Source organism: Nematostella vectensis, chromosome 7 (genome assembly GCF_932526225.1).
Source record: "Nematostella vectensis chromosome 7, jaNemVect1.1, whole genome shotgun sequence".
NCBI lineage: Eukaryota > Metazoa > Cnidaria > Anthozoa > Actiniaria > Edwardsiidae > Nematostella > Nematostella vectensis.
Window position 1 is genome coordinate 2,756,275 of NC_064040.1, and position 20,455 is coordinate 2,776,729.

A 20,455-nucleotide genomic window follows, 5' to 3' on the forward strand; every position below is an offset into this window, starting at 1 on the left:
TACGCAGACAGACAGACAGATTTTATTTATTGGTCCCTTGAAACAGTAAAGTTACATCGGTTAGTGACCAAAAAATTTTAAAAAAAGGTAAAATAGTACGTATATAAGACGTACAACAGCTATTATGTGATTGTTCTTAGTTTTAGTTTACATTGTATTTCCTTTCTTTCATTTTTTCTTTTTCTAAATCTTTTCTAATTGTTTTTAGTTACTACTTAGTTTTACATTGTATTTTCTTTTTTCTTTTTTTCTTCCCTTTTTTCCCCTTTCCTTTTTTATTTTTATTTGTATTTGTATTTTTTTTTTTTTTTTTTTTTTTTTTTGCTCTGCTTACTTCAGATTTCTATTGTGCTTTAGGTTTAATTTTTCATATTAGCGTTTCCCTTAGCTTGAAACATTCGGAAATGTACCTTGCAGCTATCCCTGCTAATTGAGTTGGCGGATTTATTAGTAAATTGAAAAGGCGTTTTTGTGTAATTTGATTGCGCTGCAAATTTTGGATAACTGAGTTTCGTAGCTCTTTGTATGTTTGGCATTGTACTAGAAAGTGAAATTCATTTTCCACGTCATTTTTGCATGTTGGGCAAATCCGATCTTTTTCCTTTGTGTAAGGCCTCGTGTGTCTGCCTTTCTCAATTTGCAATTGGTGATTACTTATTCTTAGTTTTGTTAGCGCAACTCTATGTTTCACATTAGGGATGGCTACAAGGTAATTCTCTAATTCATATTTGTCTTTAAAAGTTCTATAAGTTCTTAGTTTGTTCATTTCGTTACTGTTTTTCCTTTGGTCATTGAAAATTTCCCCATGCCATTTCTGAAAATACATATCATTAAGTCGTTTAGAGAAAATATCAAGGAACAATGTAGGGTCGGTTTCATTTTGATAGAGCCACATAAACCCAAAACCCGCTTTGAAAATTATTTCTTTTGTTTTGTGGGTCCAGTAGGACACGTGAGGGTTATTTACACACTCTGTATAAACTACTTTTGAGAGGGCCTCTTCTTTTGACCGAAGGTTGATCCAGTATTTTATGTTCCTATATGTTGCATTTATACAAAGAGGATATCTGCCTAGTTCCCCTCTGCACGCATTGTTCACAGCCGTTTTTCCAGTTCCTAGTAACATTTTACAGAATTTAAGATGTACTGATTCAAGCGGATCTCTATCATCAACACAGCTTTTATTATCGGCACCCCATACCTCGCTGCCATACAATAAAATTGGTTTGATCAGTGCATCAAACAGTTTTAATGTAAGATTAATGTCTGATCTGAAGTGAATACCGAGATCTTTCCTTAACTTAAATAAAGCTTTGAGTGCGGTTTTTTTAAGCTCCTCTTTTGCTAAGTTAAAGTTTCCTACCGCGCTGAATACTAGCCCTAGATACTTATAAGATTTGACATTTTCCAATTGTTCCCTGTTCAAAAGGAATTGATAGTTATTCATTACTTTGCCTATGTTATTAAAAATCATCACCTTAGTTTTTAAAGTATTGACTTTTAGACTATTTTCTTCTGAGTAGATAGAAAGTCTATTTAAAAGGTCTTGCAGACCACTACTTGTTTCCGAGAAAAGTACTAAGTCGTCTGCATACAGAAGACAATTTAATTTTGTGTTGCCTAAGATGTGGGCACTTGAAGATTTCGCTAAGGTATCAGGTAAATCGCTAAGGAACAGATTAAAAAGAGTTGGACTCAACATGCATCCTTGTTTTACCCCAACCATGCATCTAAAACTTTCACTAATTGAATCCCCTATCTTCCCACACGATATATCATTGGAGTACATTGATCTTAGAACTTCGTAAAAGTTTCCAGAAATACCAGCTTGTTGTATTTTCGCAAATAGTTTATCTCTAGGAATGCTGTCAAAGGCCTTTCGGAAGTCTATGAAGCAAGTGAAAAGCATATTGTTTTTCTTCTTGGGCTTGCTTTTTACTACTCTGTCAATAACGGTTTTCAGAATAAATATACTGTCTACTGTTGAGTGTTTTTTCCTAAACCCCCCTTGTTCCTTCTTTAGATATCCTTTCTGCACAAGGTAGTCATAGAGTCTTGAATTAAGTATAGATGTAAATAACTTACTGAGGCATGATAAAAGTGTTATTCCTCTATAATTGTTGACGTCAGAGCGATCGCCTTTTTTGAAAATTGGAATAATAAAACCCAGATTCCATTCTTGTGGAAACACTCCTGACCTAAGAATGATGTTGAATAACCTAGTTAGGTAGGGTAGTAAAGTATCTTTACCATATTTTAGTAGCTCGTTTAGTATATTATCGTGACCGGGAGCATTGTTGTTTTTAAGGTTTTCTATAGCTAATTTTACCTCCTCTAGCCGTATCTCTGAGTCTAAAGGACCCGTCTGGTCTCTACATTTAGGGATGGATAAATTTGTAGTTGTAGTTTTGTTTAAGTCCATGAAGTGTGAGTGTAAGCTTTCTATTTCTAAATCACATTCTTGTTGTTTTTTGTCTTTCCCTACGCTGAATAGATTCTTAAGTGATCGCCAAAGTTTTTTGCTATCTTTGAAATCCAAATTTTTGATACCGCTTGCTCTGTATTGATATTTCTTACGCTTACATAATTTCTTGAATTTTTTCTTCTTCCAAAATAGCTCCCGCCTTAGCTCACTGTCATTGGGTGAGTTACATATCTTCCTTCCACACCGTTTAAGGTTTGCCTTCTCTGATCGACATTCCTCGTCGAACCATGGTGCGTTTGTTTTTTGACATTTCTGCTTGTCTCCGTATTTAAAACCCGCTTTCTCACTGATCTCAACTAGCAGCTTTGTAAAACTTGATGTGATATTGCTTGCTGTGTCTGGGCAATTGGTATCGCAGTGACTGACTAGGTTATCCAGTTTAGACCGATAGATATCAGAGCGAAGAATAGAGTCCACATTTTCTTTTACATTTGTACCGTGGCAGAATATTCGTGCGTGTTTAGCAAAGCTTTTTGATTGTGTTACCGTAATTTTGTTTCCAATCTTTATATTATATGTTATATGGCAATGATCAGAAATATGTGGAAGCAATGGGTGAATTTTAAGAAATTGAAATTTCTGCCGTACTCTATTGCTACTTATCACGTAGTCGACTAAGCTGGTACCGTTGTATTGATAACATGTCTTTTTCCCTGTTAAATCGCCAATTATCCTTCCATTTGCGATTCGTAAATTACTTTCACTACAAAGCTCAATCAGTGATCTTCCTCTGCTATCAGTATAGTGGTCCTCAGAGTACCTTGGCGATGGTACATCGAGTTCATAATCATCAGGAAGGCTTAAAAATCTATCTTCATCAAAATTAATATGTTCAGTTAGTTCACTAGTTCTAGCATTGAAGTCCCCTTGCAGAATGACGTCCCCTTGGCCGAGATATTTTATAATATCCTCTTCCAGATCAGACATATAATCCTCATCATTTGTTTGTTCATAATTTTGAGGACTAAAATAGACGGTACCTAGGAAGATATCCTTTTCCGTTCCGAAGTAATTTCGTTTTAATTTGCACCATATAATATTCCGGTTTTCCGAAGGTAAGTACGCGACTCCTTCTGCTACTTTGTTGCTTATATAGAGTGCGATCCCTCCAGAAATTTTTTTACCAGATTTTGGTCTTGTTTTTATGAAATGCTTGAATTTTTCGACAGCTAAATCTGTATTTTGACTAGCATGAGTTTCCACAATTCCGAAGATATCATGTTGTTGAATGATATCAACCACCTCTGCTAATTTTGTTTTATTACCGAGCTCTTTGCTTTTATGACCGTGGATATTCCACGTACCAATTCTTAAAGACCTCCCAGAATCCCAATTACGAGAAGTTAGTGAACCTGGCATATTGACATTTTCAGTGATTTGGGATGTTTTTTATCCATTTCTATAGGCTAACCTTACACATTCAGAAATAATTTTTAGGGCTTGTTCTAATTGTTGCTGCTGAGAGTTCATTGGATACTGCTGTATACCTGTGGGAAGTTGATTAGTTGTGGGTTGCTGATACCCCTGTGGGTTACCTGGGAATGGGCGAAACATCGGGTTGTTTGTTGGTGGACAGTACGCTTGTGGGTTGCCTGTGGGGGCCTGATATCTTGCTTGTGGGATACCTGTGGATCCGCTAGGAGCGCCTTGTCTTCTTTGCTGGAAACGGTTGTTGACTGGGAATTTCCGAGTTACAGCGGGATCCCTTTGTCTTCTGAGCCCTGGAATTTGACTTTTTAAGCTTGCGACTAGTTTTTTCGTTCCCGTTTGGTTATTTAAGTGTACATTATCTCTGTATACACTTTCGTCGATATCTCCATTACGTGATAAGCAAACACCTCTATTGTCTGCAAAATACACCTTTGCACACCTAGAAGACAATCGCTCAGATGCACTGTTAACGACGTCTATTATGTCATTTTTAGCATGATCTCTCAAGTGAAACGTTAAGCCAGATACAACTATTTTGCTTTGGGGCCATAATTTAATGCACTCTTCCACGATATTCTCGATATTAGAGCAGATTTGTTCTGTGGGAAGTTCACGTATGTCGTTTGTTCCTGTATGCAATATGACGTATTCGTACTTATTGCCAGCCTCGCATCCCATTGTGCTCAAGTGGTCCAGCATCTCAATCGTGCCTCCTTGTACATATTGTTTGTTTACATATCTACCTCTCGCGAACCGGCTTTGAATAATTCCTCCAAAGATAGAATCAGAGAGCATCAGAATATTTCCGGGGGTTTCTGCGAGCGTAGCATTTCCTCTTGTCGTATTCTCTGTTGCTGTCTGGGCTGGTCTAGGTTCAGTTTCGCCTCTGGTTGTGCGAGAGGAGTCGACTATTTGTTGTTGATTTCCATTGATTGGTGATTCAATATTACCGCTAGAAGCAAGCTGCGGCAAATCGTTCGTGTTTGGAGAGTTTACGATACTAGAGCTGCTAGCCACTGTCGTCCGCAGTGTTGTTTGTGTATTAATTTGTCGTTCCACCTGTTCCACTTGTTCAGAATCCGATGGCTCGCCGCTCTCTTCGTCCTCTGAGTCATCGTCGCTGGATTCTTCAGCGTCCATTTCGATTTTGGTTTCTATGAATGTCAATCGCTGCTCACATTTTTCGAGGTCTAATTTAGTCTCGCGAATTTTATTTCCAAGTTTGGAATGTGAGCTCTGCAAACCTTTCAGATCAGCAAGGACTTTATCTTGCTTTGTTTCGTCTAGCTTCCGATCCATTTCCATAATTAATTCTTTCCGGCTATTCTTCTGTTGGCATTCCAGATCTTTGATTAGAATTAGTTGCTCGTTCATATCCATACTAAGATCGGATAATTTCTTGTCAAACTTTTCAATGAAGCCTTTCATCATTTCTTTGAAATCGAGAAATTCTTGATATCGGTCATCATGACCTTTTTGATCTGAGCTGTCCTTTAAGGCGACCTTTGAACTACACGGTTCAGAGAGTTCGACTGGATCCGTTGTTTCTTGCTCAGTTACAATAGATTCCTGTTCGATAATATCACAATCAGTTGTCTGATTTGTCTGTCCAGAGTAATCAAGTAAAGACATCAGTTTCTTGATGAGATAATCTTTACCAATACCCTGCAGTTGTACGGTCTTCGTAGACGGATAAAAGTTCACCGTTATATTTTCGAATCGGTAAACTTCGGAGTTTTCTTTTGAAGAATGACTTATCAAAGCGTCTTGATCTCCATCCTGCAGTTCTTTAATGCAAAATTCCAAAAGTGACTTTGCATTCGAATTCCATTTGAATTGTTTCTTGGATGGTAGGTAACTTAGGAACTTAGTAAGTTCAGAGTGTTCTGTAGCCGCTTCCGACGCCATTTTCTCCATGCACATTTTCTCCATCACACACACACACACTCGACTGACAGGTCTTATTAAGAAAAATTAAGAACCACTACGAGGCAGGACGAGCTACCTAAGAGAAAATGGTCCGCTTTATGGTTAAACGAACCATTGTGGGGGGGGGAGGGGGGGGGGGGCTGGAGGTACGCATCCCCTAAGGGATGGGATTGTGGGGGGGGGGGGGGGGGGCTGGGGGTACGCATCCCCTAAGGGATGGGATTGTGGGGGGCTGGAGGTACGCATCCCCTATCCCCTAAGGGATGGGATTGTGGGGGGGGGGGGGGGGGCTGGAGGTACGCATCCCCTAAGGGATGGGATTGTGGGGGGCTGGGGGTACGCATCCCCTAAGGGATGGGATTGTGGGGGGGGGGGGGCTGGAGGTACGCATCCCCTAAGGGATGGGATTGTAGGGGGGGCTGGGGGTACGCATCCCCTAAGGGATGGGATTGTGGGGGGCTGGAGGTACGCATCCCCTATCCCCTAAGGGATGGGATTGTGGGGGGGGGGGGGGGGCTGGGGGTACGCATCCCATAAGGGATGGGATTGTGGGGGGCTGGGGGTACGCATCCCCTAAGGGATGGGATTGTGGGGGGGGGGGGGGGGGCTGGAGGTACGCATCCCCTAAGGGATGGGATTGTAGGGGGGGCTGGGGGTACGCATCCCCTAAGGGATGGGATTGTGGGGGGCTGGAGGTACGCATCCCCTATCCCCTAAGGGATGGGATTGTGGGGGGGGGGGGGGCTGGGGGTACGCATCCCATAAGGGATGGGATTGTGGGGGGCTGGAGGTACGCATCCCCTAAGGGATGGGATTGTGGGGGGCTGGAGGTACGCATCCCCTAAGGGATGGGATTGTGGGGGGCTGGGGGTACGCATCACCTAAGGGATGGGATTGTGTGGGGGGGGGGGGGGGGATGCTGGGGGTATACATCCCGTAAGGGATGGAATTGTGGGGGGCTGGGGGTACGCATCCTCGCTCACATCTGATTAGCTGTCTTCCTCGCTCTCTTTCTTTTCTCTTTTCTCATGCTGCGCTTTTCGTGCAAGAAGATAGAAAAGCCTTTTTGCTTCTTTTACGTCATCTACAGCATCAACCATTATCAGGTGGAGTTAGTCGCATCTTATTAGCTGGAGTTAGTCGCATCTTATTAGCTGGATTTAGTCGCATCTTTTTAGCTGGAGTTAGTCGCATCTTATTAGCTGGAGTTAGTCGCATCTTATTAGCTGGAGTTAGTCGCATCTTATTAGCTGGAGTTAGTCGCATCTTATTAGCTGGAGTTAGTCGCATCTTATTAGCTGGAGTTAGCCGCACCTTTGAGAAATAGAGTGCTATCAGTTTTTATGAAAAAATGTTTTCAGCCAATTCCTTCCACTCCATTTTCCGTTCAGCTTACAGCTAATCTCTTGCTCGCGTTTCTGACATTATCATTGCCGTTCCTTCCTTTGCTCATTCGTTTTTTATGTTTTCGGGAGGGGGGGGGGGGGTTGTTACGCCGCAAAATGTTATAACTAACGCAAAATGTAATCTTAAGGCGAAATGAAATAACTTTCCACGCAAAATGTAATCGTAACGCGAAATGTAATAACTTTTAACGCAAAATGTAATAAATTTTTATTTTTTGTTTCATATGTAAAATACTTTTAATAAGTTTCAATGTACAGTATGGTTACTTGCCCCCCCCCCCCCCTCTCTCAAAAAAAAAAGAGAGAGAGCCCACCATAATTTCAAAATGCTCTTCTTGGCCTGCACACAGAGCTTCTACTGATTCGTTTCACAGATCGAAGGGAAAAGACCCGATTGGATCTTTCTACACTAGAACAGTACTTATAGAGGGGGGGACCGGGACTTTCATAGACGCCGAAACGCCCCTCCGGGCCTCCCAGCCCCATCTTAGGCTTGGGAGGTGCGCTGGGCCACTCCGCACCTCCCAGCCCCATTTTAGGCTTGGGAGGCGCGCCGCACCCCTCTGAGCCCCCAGCCCCGTCTCATGCAAATGAGGCCCCGCGTAGATTAATAATTGCTAATTATCAATCTACGTCGGGACCACTTCGCGTAGATAAATAATTGGCAATTACTAATCTACGTCGGGACCACTTCGCGTAGATAAATAATTAGCAATGGTTAGCAATCATTAATCCGCTGTCTATCGACACTCCGTAGGGTGGCGGGACTGGGGCCTTTCATAGAAACGAGTGAGAACCTTGCAATTCCGTCTGTCCTGTAGTATACCGAGCATTGGAAGGATAAAGTGCGGAAAAGATTACTGCGGGTGGCTAAAGGTCGGCCATGCAGACACGTGCGGCATATCTCAGACGAAGAGTTTCGGCTAATACTTCGAGAACAAGAGAGATACTACGCGCTCAAGGCCGCTATCAGAGCTCGACACAGCCTCGCATCGCGTGAGAAAAAAAGCAGGAAAGGGCCCTCCCTGGAGACACGCGAAAAGATGAAAAAGAGGCTGCGAGAAATTCGCGAGGCGTTCGGGAGCGGGGTGTTCGAGTAGGTTTGAACGCCACGAAAGCGGCTTTGAATTTACGGCCGAAAAACGATCGTTCCGCGCTCCGTAGGGTGGCGGCCCAACCCAATGCTATACATATATACACGTGTCTGCATGGCCGAGCTTTAGCCACCCGCAGTAATCTTTTCCGCACTTCATCCTTCGAATGCTATGCACATGCTATATACATGCACATATGCATATACTACAGGACAGACGGGGGTCTAATTGCAAGGTTCCCACCCGTTTCTATGAAAGGCCCCAGTCCCGCCGTAGATCAATGATTGCTTATTATTTATCTACGCGAAGTGGTCCCGACTTAGATTAGTAATTGCCAATTATTTATCTACGCGAAGCCTAAGATGGGGCTGGGAGGCCCGGAGGGGCACGGCGCGCCTTCCAAGCCTAAGATGTGGCTGGGAGGCCAGGAGGGGCGTTTCGGCGTCTATGAAAGTCCCCGGTCCCCCCCCCCTATAGACAACAACTATCCCTCGTAATCTAAATCCGCTTCCCTGAACATTTTTCAAATAATTTGCCCTCAAACGCTGTTCACAAAACCGCTAATACGTTCACTTAATTCATTACGCATATCACGATTATTAATTCTTACGCATATCACGATATGAAGTACTGCTTTAGAGGATTTTTAGGGTCTCATGTTCGTATGGAAGAGTATAAGCTGGGTCGAAGTCGAAACGGCCATTTTGTCTTATTTGGTTGGTCAGCTCGTTGTGTAATATCGCCAACAGCCACACCCGCCACAATTGTAAATAAATCTGCTTTGATACCTAGTCCTTTATGGTAGATTGTGGCTCTGACTTGAAAGTCTATAAGCGGTTTCTCCTTTCTTTTAGAGACTATAGGTTTATTAAAGATTCTAGCCGTATGAGGCTGAGATCCGTGATAAGGTGCCAGTTTTTTATAAGAATCTTTAGAAGATTCTGTTGAACCGGGTGGAACCTCGTGACAAAATGTTTAGATTCGTTAATTGGATGCCATGTTTGCCTTTAAACGCATTTTGCCTGTCCGTGAATTCAACACTCGCCTTTATGTATGTTGTGAAATCGCGTAACCGTATCTAGAATTAGTTGCGGATTTCGGCTTAGAAGGTGGCAAGTGAGGAATTTGTTCTCAACGGACGTAGGCCATCTCTCTAGACACAAACCCTTCTTATAACTGAGAGGGTGGCAAGAGGAGAGAATGCGTGTTCTGAAAAGTTTCAGTAAGCTATGGACATCAAGGATATTTAAATCCATGAATCTTTCGCCCTTTTATAGACTTCTGATGAAGTAAATAAAGTGCGTAGTGTCTTTGAGATTACACTTTTGCTTAAGCGTTATATGCCGCAGTAATGGATCTACGGAGGACGATATACGCTAGACGTGGTTTATGAGGTGACAAAAACCTTAGGTGACATATTATATGTCTTTGTGGTGGAATTTGTCGTTCTTTAATGTTTCACGTCTATAGGAGCGTTGCTCGACCTGACATAAGCGCTTTCTTTGTGCATGTTAAGTTTCTTAGAGTTATTTAGGGCATATCTGCAGTACAGCTCACTCCTGTTTTAATAGATTTCTTAAAATCAAACAGGAAGATTTGATTTGCAGACTGTCTCCATTTTTTCAGATTTTAAGGAAAATATATTTCATGTTACAAAATCTTCTACAAAATTTCGAGAAAACATTTATTTTCCCTGTTTGTTAAAATCACGTTACTTATTGAAGTTTTGAATTAGTAGAGAACCAAAAGCATAACAGCTCCTCTTACTACGGACTTTACCGGAGGAACACTTAGAAAAGAAGATTAACGCCTTCCGCCATGGTTGCGCTGCAATAAAACGCCTACAGACCTCTTCATTCTGTCGATCGACACTATTGTCGTGCAACCCAGCAAATTTTGCAAAAATCTTCCAGTTTGCGCTTTCTATTTTCGAGTACAAGTGCATCAATCACAATTTTAAAGGAATTCTGCTGGCGAGTTGTCAGAAAAACTTGAAAGCTTATGGTAAGAACCCAACATATTGCGTGCTATATCGCAGGCGTGGCAAACGACTATATTTAGTGAATGAAGGTAGCACCTTGATAATGGGCGTCTGGAGCTCATTTATGAATTCATATGCCTATGCCCGCGGCAGTTGGTTAAAATCTATTATTTTTTGCCAAGGATTCTTGTGTACGGAACCTGCCTATACACTAAAATCTCAGGTTTTGATTGATATTTATTCTTCTGTAATCAAGTAGTAAAAGTATAAAAAGTGTTCACTTATCTCTTTCTCCTCGCTTGTCTTGTCTCGTGTTCTTCACGCGCTTTTCCCTCTCTACTCTCACACACCCCCTCTCATATTACAATCATGGAATCAAATGACTATTTACAATTTGACACACAATGGCACCAAATCAGTTCCGGTCACTTGTATCCCCGCTGCTAAAGCTTTGCCAGTGGGGCATGTTGATAAGTTCCTCGTAGCTTCAGTTTGCTTATATACTCTACCATGTGATAGCATGAATTTTCCGGTTGCGCTCCGTCTAGCAAGTGGTAGGGGGGAGGGCTCTCCATTAAAGTAGACGATGGGGTGATCGTCCTGTCTTTTAGGGCATTCAATTCAAGCAACTGCTATAAATTCTTGTTATCCATTAAAGTAGACGATGGGGTGATCGTCCTGTCTTTTAGGGCATTCAATTCAAGCAACTGCTATAAATTCTTGCTATCCATTAGGGGGTATCGCCGGTCTCACAGTGATTTTAGAGCTTAGGATTAGAAATTGCTTCGACCACACCCAATGTGCTATCTTTTAGGGTTAAAAATGTTGTTGAAAAGTGCTTTTCTGTTCCGCAAGTCAGAACATTCTGATTCGAAATGCATGCCTTGTTTCGGCTAGTGCAGTGGCCTGGCTTTCTGTCACAAACATTGTCTGGTTTTCGTCCAGTGAATAGCATCGCGATACATCCAATTCGGCTATATCAATTTGCAACGATTTATCTTTTTATTTTTAATTTTTTTTTCCCCCTAAAGGGGGGGCGACATGTCACCCCCGTCACCACCCCTGGATCCGCCACTGCTTTCATTATTAAGAACTAAATTATCACGCTTTTTAAGTGAAAACAAACAGACTTGGCATATAACTTTCCTTATCCAAAAGTGTTTATTTACAAATTTCCAAACTTTAAAATGTATAACAATAATGTTTTTATTTTTTTTACTTTTTTGTCAACTCACCAGCATATATATCAGAAATACCAAATGTCATACTTTAGGGAGACTCTACTTGAAAAGCCAGTGGCTTCTTAGGGCCCCCACCACTTCCATAATATACTGTAAACATGTAATTTAACTACTGCATATATGTGAATTTAATTTAATTGAGAATACTAATGGCTATCAAAACGGATACTAATAACTATACCCTTATTGTTAAATGCCCTTGCAGAATGACACTTGATTTAGGGCAGGCAAATGGTAGTTTCTGATGAGATGAGTGGCATTGATCAATTTCAAAGTATTTACCATTGCTTGATTGGGGAAGCCTGTTAAACCACTGACCAGTAGCAGAGCTGACAAGTACGTGGGATATTAAAAGCATATTTATGTGCCATTTTGCCTGGCTAACGCTAGAGAAATATAGTCGCGAACTTGAAGAAATATATTGATACCGTAATTGTAATCTTCTCCAAGTGGGTCAAACGGATGACGAAGGGCTGCAATGTACTCATCATTAAGATCCAGGTTTACTGGTGGAACAACAACTCCAGTGGTGTCATTGTCAGGATCTGGAGGGGGCGCTGTTTGATCATCACCATATTCATCAGGATTGTCCAATACATCTCTGTCAAAGACATCTCTGACTGCAGAGTTCGGTGAGTTATAATTGGCAAGCATGCCAGATGTCCACAGTTGCCGTGGAGTTCGGTTGCCAGCTGTTGATATGGCATGATCCATAAATCTCTCTCTGAATAGGTCCAAGTGGCGCTGCACTCTTGGAAGGAAAACGTAGTGAAGGGCATACATGTGAATATCCGAATCAGAATCAAGTAAAAGATGCAATTCCATAAAATAAAATAAAGAAGAGAACAGGCTGATAACACTCATGCCAACATCCCTCCAAAGCCGTTCAATCCGTGTGTTTCTGACACTTGGCCCTGTTAGGAAGCTCCCTCTGTTGGCTCCCCTAAAGTACTCCATGTACTCCCCAACAACCACATTTTCACCTCCGTCGTCTGCCCTTACACGTGATGGGTGACCCCACTTAGTGGTGCTGTTTTGGAAACAAGAAAGGACAGTCGCAGCCAGGTTGTTGGGATTTACTACTAGATATATAATAGCTCTAGAAAAGCCATCCACACAGCCATGGATGCACATCTGCCAGCGCCTCATTTTCATATTAGTATCAATGTGCCACAGGAAATTTGGATTGGGTACAGAGTATGGACGTCTGACAATCCTCTGGGCCCATCTGTTTGCCCTGTTGATTGGGTCTACTATCACAATTGACTCCCTCACCTTCCATCTCTGTATCCACAAACCTCTTCTTCTCAAACCAGCAATCAAATTTGTTTCCCCTGTTCCAGGGAATGCATTCAACTCCTCACGGACAACAACATCCAGATCGTTTTCACTCATATTAGAAAATCCCTCAAAGTCCATAGAGAACCCTAATTCTCTACGTCTGTTGTAGACAGTCTGCCGAGAAACCCCAAGATCCCTTGCCACTTGAGCCCAGCTGTTAAATTCATTTCTCAGACAGGACAGTTGTTCAGCTGATACTTGAAATCTGGGCCTCCCAGGTCTGTCACTATGCTCTACAGAAGGGCGATATGAGTATCCATCCATTACAGATAGGGAGTAGAGCTGTGAATAGATGTTTCGCATCTGATCACGAAGCCTCTCCACTCCTCTAAACAAGCTCTGTTGGGTAGACTGTGATTGTTGCATAAAAATTGCAATATGAACAAGGTGCTGTATTGCACAAAGGACACAGTTGGCGTAAAATTCACATCTGTCTCTACTCTGTCGTATATTGTCGGATTCCGTGTCTAGCTCCCTTAACAGAAAATGTACACTAGAAAAAAATCTTTCTAGATCATCATCAGATGATACCCTGCAATGAAACACAGGGAAGAAGGTTAAGTTAAAAGCAGAAGCCAGTAGTTAAGAAGGTATGTCAATTTACAGTAACAAAGGATGGAAACTAGTGAATATATAATCCCAGAAAGTTAAATTCTTTTATAGAGGTTTATATGGTGAGGTGCAAACTTTTGCAAAGCGATATTTATGCTAGTTTCAATGCTATGACATTACAAATTGGCATATCTAATAAATTTGGGGGGCTGCTAAGTTCGCTGCTATCAAATGGCGGAATTAGTCGCCAACTAGTCAATAAAGTGTGCCCACAGCTGTGTAGCATCAAATCACATGGATGCCACGTTGGAATTGTGCAATGAGGAGTTAAAATATCCAAGATTGTCGCTGCAATCAGAGTTTGTTTTTCAAAGCTTTCAATATGTCTTTTAGGAATAAAAAATATCAAAAGTGTGCGAGATCGGCTTATAGGATATACCAGGCCTAAAGCAAATGAACAGCACCAAATGTATGTGCAGCATTTAAACAAAGTTGAATTGAGAGCTTAATATAGAACTTACTTTGTGACAAATAAGGCCAACAACAAGATGAAGACAAGCAAGAATATCTGTTCCATTTTTGCTGAAATGGAGCTTAATGTTGACTACAATATGAACAGATGAATAAACGCAGATGAACGTAGAAGGAAGCTAATAGTGCGACACGTGTCTTGTATTGCGATACGCTAAGCATTTCCGGTCAGAGGTGAGTTTGAATAGACAGTGCTGAATAACGTATGCGCATGCGCGTGTTCTGGCGAAAACAAACAAAATCAAAGTGTTTAATCGTTCGAGTAAAGGTACGAAAGGCTGACTTCGGTTGCTGTTTTGACTTACTGTATAGCATTAAAACCATAAAGAAAATTTTAACCTTAAGTTTGATCTAGTTTCTAGCATTCGCCAAAATGTGACAGTTCGCCGGTAAAACGCCGTCTTTTCAAAACAAAAAGGCTGTTTTAACTGCGCAGTACTGGAACTAGTCTCATATTGATTATGCAATATGTTAGCCAAGCTGCGCATGCGCAATGAGTAGATATTACTTTCCGGAAATAGTTTGGAATTTCGAAAATATTTCGGAGTCAGGAAAGATATTCCAAACGAAATTGTTGTTTCGTCTCGGAACAACATTCCGACGCCTCGAAAGGTGTTCCGACGCTTCGAAAGGTAATCCGAAGTCGGAACAGATTTCCGTAATTTTTTTACGGAAGGCGGGCCATAGATTTTTAGGGGTGATGTTTACCGGAAACGAGATTTATAGTGTCCGAGTCATGTGTTGGAACTGCAAATGTTTCGAAGGTCAAAAGTTTGGTTGTTCTGAGCAAGGCTGTGCTTTGGCTGTGCTATGTTTATGTTGTACTCTTTTCAGTAGCAATTAAAAGTTGTGTATTTGTTTTGGACTCTGTTTATGGGTTTACCGCCGGGGCAATGTAATAAATATAAGTATTGTATTAAAATTTAAGTTTTTTAGGTCATGTTATTTAGAAATAGATTCGCTGTCAACCCTTAATTATGCTTCAAGAATTGGAAGTGCTTTCTTCTGCTTTCCCTTTGTCCATTACCGCAATTCCATGGTGTTGATTCTGGGGACTCCTCGGTATCGTTTCGGGTCCCGGGATCAGTTGGTGTACTTTTTGGGATCATTTCGGGTCCTGGGATCGTTTCGGGTCCTGCGATCATTTCGGGTCCTGTACAGATCATCCTGAGTAGCTCCCCAGTCCCCCTCCCCTTCCCTTGAGCCGCTACGCAAGCTAGACACGATCCATCCAGGAAAATTCGAGGCACCTGTCGAGCACCAGAACGAGGCTTGGAATCCGCATAGCGATCATCGTATGGGTTCGTCGTCGTCTTTCGACGTCTTTCGAATTCTATGGAGAAAAGCTTAGTTCATAGTCCACTTGGATAATATGAGGATAGCTGACTGTATCATTCTTGCCATTTTCTGTGTTGCAAAGGTTCCCAAAGGTAAGTACTCCTGAAGGGATAAACAACGAACGCTCCAGAAAAAATGTAAAGCAAAAAACTTCTAAAAGTTTAAAAAAGACGTGTACAATTCCAATCTACAGTCGAAACTATAGGACAATACTCAATAGTATGACTATCCAGTTATACATAAAGGTCAGAAACGATAAAAAAAACTCTTCTTTAATAAGGGAAATTATTTGAAGTTTTTGTAACGCTTATCATAAAGGGTTGCGTGAATACCGTGGAATTCTTTTTCAAAAACACATTTTTATTTATTTTAGGAGCAATTTTGCCAAAATAGCTTGCCAAAATTTGGCTTTTTGCAGTTGTTAGGCATTGACTTGATTTATAATTGTTTTCGTAATTCCAAGGTTTCGCTGCATAAATACTTTAACATATTGGCCCCCAAATGCATGCATATGCAAATAAAACTGGTTTATAAGGTTAATAAATTCTAAAAAAATTTCCTTTGATGTGTTGCGTCCACCTAAAGCCCCATTGGCAACAAAAGCGATTGTTGTTGTTTTGAGATAGCGCCATTGTTTTGCGAGCGATCTGATTGGAGGATTATAATACGCATATTATTCACTACCGACACTCGAGGTGCGTGTTTCATCTTGTTTTCGCCGGTGAAGAAAGCTTTTCAGCCACTGTTTCCACAGTATTTAGGAAAACAAGAACATAACGTGTAAGGAAGAAACGACCAAGCAATGCGTGCTTCAGGATAAGGATCATTGACAAATAAAGATTGATGTTATCGGGAAAGATGTTGGTTTTTTCCACACAATCACTCAAACTCGAATCTGATATTTGTTTTATCAGATAAGTACTATAAATTGTAATTTTAAAAAACTCTAGGTTAATAACCATGAAGCAAGAAGTCGAGGAGAATATATGCCAAACACATAGGAAGTATATATTTCATTGCTATGATTTGCAAATTCGACTCACGGCAAAACTTCTACATTTTGTTTGTTCCTCTTGCATTTTCAGGGTTGCATCGAGGTTCACCTTTGAATCGGACCTGCTACTTTCATTCCCTCTATATGTGAATGAATGGCTCAGAGTCTAACTAAACTAAACCCAAATTCCTCTGTAGTCGTTGTGATTGTTATCACGCACATGCGTGCAAGATCGATTCCCTATAAGGCAGATACTGGCATCGACACGAACGCAAAAAAGCGAAGGACTAAAGCGAAGATTGTTCTTATCTTGTGTTTAATAACCAGAGTGAAGTTAGTTCCTTATTCGCAGTTCCTTTTTCGTCTGTTTCCTTATTCGCTCATTTCCTTATTCAAATCCGGGGGGGTACTTACATGATACCTTTTAATTCGAGTTGAAACAGTATTTAGGCATAACAGTTTATTCAGAACAAGTCCAACAGCATTTTCGTCGGGTAAAGAGAGGGTTCTTTAGTATTTTCTAAACATTTCTCGAAAAAGTAAATGGAATCTCCCAACGTCCGATTTCGTTTTACGACTTATCCGAATAATAAATAGACTAAAGAGAGGGTTCTTCAGTACTTTCTAAAAATTTCTCGAATAAGGAAATTGTATTTTATAACGCCTGGTTTCGTTTTAACTACTTATCCGATTAAGGAATAGACTAAAAAGAGGGTCGTTAATGTTTTCTAAACATTACTCGAATAAATAAATGGAATCTCCCAACGTCCGATTTCGTTTTACGACTTATCCGAATGAGGAATAGACTAAAGAGAGGGTTCTTTAGTACTTTCTAAACATTTCTCGAATAAGTAAATGGAATCTCCCAACGTCCTATTTCGTTTTACTACTTATCCGAATAAGGAATAGACTAAAGAGAGGGTTCTTTAGTATTTTCTAAACATTTCTCGAAAAAGGAAATGGTATTTCATAACGCCTGATTTCTTTTTAAATATCTATTCGAATAAGGAATCTACTTTAAAGAGGATTGTTAGTATTTTCTCACAATTTGTTTAGAGGAGTATATTCGCGCTTTACTTGACTACGTACGTATGTCGTGTGAATTTGACCTTGCTAACAAAACCACAATTTGACAGATAGTGCTTGTTTTCAATTAACACCTTGGCTACTAGATATGGCTCTGACAAAACAAATAGATTAGTGCAGAGACACGAATAGGGGACTGCTCCTTATTCAAGTTAGTTTTCGCGAATAAGGAGATGGAATCTCCCAACGTCCGATTTCGTTTTACGACTTTATCCGAATAAGGAATAGACTATGAAGAGGGTTGTCAGTGTTCGTTCATCATTTCTCAATAAAGGACATGAAATTTCATAACGCCTGATTTCGCTTAAACGACGCATTTCGAAAGAGTTCTCGAAAAAGGAAATGGTATTTCATAACTCCCGATCTCGTTTTAACTTACTTATCCGAATAAGGAATAAACTCAAAAAGAAGATTGTCAGTGTTTTTTCAACATCTCTTGAAAAAGGAAATGGCATTACATAACGCCTGATTTCGTTTTTACTACTTTTTTTTACCGAAAAAGGAATGGAGTAAAAAGAAGATTGTTAGCGTGTTTTTTTTTCAACATCGGCTTGTTTGGGTTTCCTAATATTTCTTGTATTGTGCACCCCCCACCCGCAATTTTGTGCCAACCCCCCCCCCCCCCCCCCCCCCCCCCCCCCCCCCCCCCCCCCGCAATCCGCAATCTTATATGGCATGCTACGGTTCTGGCCCAGCTCTAGTGTGTGCTATAAATGTATTTGTAAATATAATAAAATACAGAGTTTGGACCATTATTTGAAGTCTTGTTTAATTCTATGTTATTGCAATAAAAACACTGTACAGTGTGTTGCCCAAGATCAACACTTTCTAACGAACTTTGGCAAATGATACACGATACAAGCAAGTAAATTGTCCTATGTCCAAGCCGCAAGGACATCTAGTCCAGCTTATCTTTATCATCGTGCTCTTGTTAACGCTGTCAGTAAGGTAATTTATACATATTCTATGCTTTTAATTTGAATGGTCTCTGGTTATATCAGAAGATGTAGCAAAGCCGGTGATAGGAAGGCTCCCTGTTCTTTCTTTCTCAACAAGTAAATAAACACTACTTATGGTAAATAGTTTGTTGTTTAGGTGTATCGGCCTTGTAACTAGATACTCTAGCGGCTCCCCTGCATATTCTTTTATTCAAAAATATCGCAAATCTGTATTCAAATATATCGTAATAACAAAATTACATTTCCTTTTACGGAAAAAAACGACGTGCAAACACTGACAATCCTCTTCATAGTTTATTCCTTATTCGGATAAGTAGTTAAAACGAAATCAGGCGTTATAAAATACCATTTCCTTATTCGAGAAATGTTTAGAAAACACAAACGACCCTCTTTTTAGTCTATTCCTTATTCGGATAAGTAGTTAAAACGAAATCAGGCGTTATGAAATACCATTTCCTTTTTCGAGAAATGTTAAGAAAATACTAAAGAACCCTCTCTTTAGTCTATTGCTTATTCGGATAAGTAGGTAAAACGAAATCAGGCGTTATGAAATACCATTTCCTTATTCGAGAAATGTTTAGAAAATATAAAAAACCCGCTTTTTAGTCTATTCCTTATTCGGATAAGTAGTTAAAACTAGATCGGGAGTTATGAAATACCATTTCCTTTTTCGAGAACTCTTTCGAAAGGAGTAGTTAAAGCGAAATCGGGAGTTATGAAATTTCCTTTCCTTTATTGAGAAATGATGAGCAAACACTGACAATCCTCTTCATAGTTTATTCCTTATTCGGATAAGTAGTTAAAACGAAATCAGGCGTTATGAAATACCATTTCCTTATTCGAGAAATGTTTAGAAAGTACTAAAGAACCCTCTCTTTAGTCTATTCCTTATTCGGATAAAGTCGTAAAACGAAATCGGACGTTGGGAGATTCCATTTCCTTATTCGCGAAAACTAACTTGAATAAGGAGCAGTCCCCTATTCGTGTCACTGCACTAATCTATTTGTTTTGTCAGAGCCTTATGTAGTAGCCAAGGTGTTAATTGACAACAAGCACTATCTGTCAAATTGTGGTTTTGTTAGCAAGGTCAAATTCCTTCTACACGCGTACGTAGTCAAGTAAAGCGTGAATATTTCTCCTCTAAATACATTAATGCGTTTGGAAATAAAGCCCAAGATACAAATACATTTATTAGATGAGAGGTAGATTTCCTCTCTTTTGCTAGATTCATTTGTGAAAGCGATTGCACGCATAGCGTAATTTGACCTTTTGTAGCAGATAGAGTCTCATGTTCACAGCTCCGCTTAGCAGCGAGCACGTTAAAGCATCGAAATTTACCCGACGAAAATGCTGTTGGACTTGTTCTGAATAAACTGTTATGCCTAAATACTGTTTCAACTCGAATTAAAAGGTATCATGTAAGTACCCCCCGGATTTGAATAAGGAACTGAGCGAATAAGGAAACAGACGAAAAAGGAACTGCGAATAAGGAACTAACTTCACTCTGGTTGTTTAATATACTCATAAAATGCAAAACGAATTCTGCATTGTTCGTGGACTTCAGTGAATAATAAATACAAGTTTCACGAACCTTTTTACATACTTCAATTTCACGTAACCTTCGGCCTTCGGCTCGAGGTGGTAAAACTGCTTTCATATGACATCGCATAAATGCCAGCATTAAATAAATCTTAGAATTATTTGCCAGGTATTTTTGTAAAACGATAAGTGATAACAATTTAAAACTTTGAGCCGCATATAGACGATTTTAACGCGATTTTAACAACGATAGAAAAGGTTTCTGAAAAATTTTAGCGCAGCGCCAAAATAGAGCCTCGATCTGATGTAGGCTTGATTGCTAATGGACCTTTAAGATATCGCCTTCAAATTTTCTTGATCTGATAGTTAATTATGCCATGTCATAAAGGGTGTAAGGAATTTTCGATTATCGACTGAAGATCGCTTTTAAGGCACTTTTCGTGTCCAAATTTCGCCAGAAATGAGAGTTCCAACTTTGATTCGTGATATTTTGTTGACAGTGTCAAATTACAAAAAGTCCTCACACACTTTGGTAGACCTGTCATTGA

General features: G+C 40.3%; 1 protein-coding gene across 1 annotated transcript; it reads right to left on the minus strand.

Annotated features, from left to right (window-relative positions):
* Positions 1-11,686: 11,686 nt before the first annotated feature.
* Positions 11,687-13,416, minus strand: LOC125568343. The gene has a single exon (XM_048730368.1). It carries the CDS (start codon positions 13,272-13,274, stop codon positions 11,928-11,930), a length of 1,347 nt encoding a protein of 448 aa, XP_048586325.1. The 5' UTR covers positions 13,275-13,416; the 3' UTR covers positions 11,687-11,927.
* Positions 13,417-20,455: the final 7,039 nt, after the last annotated feature.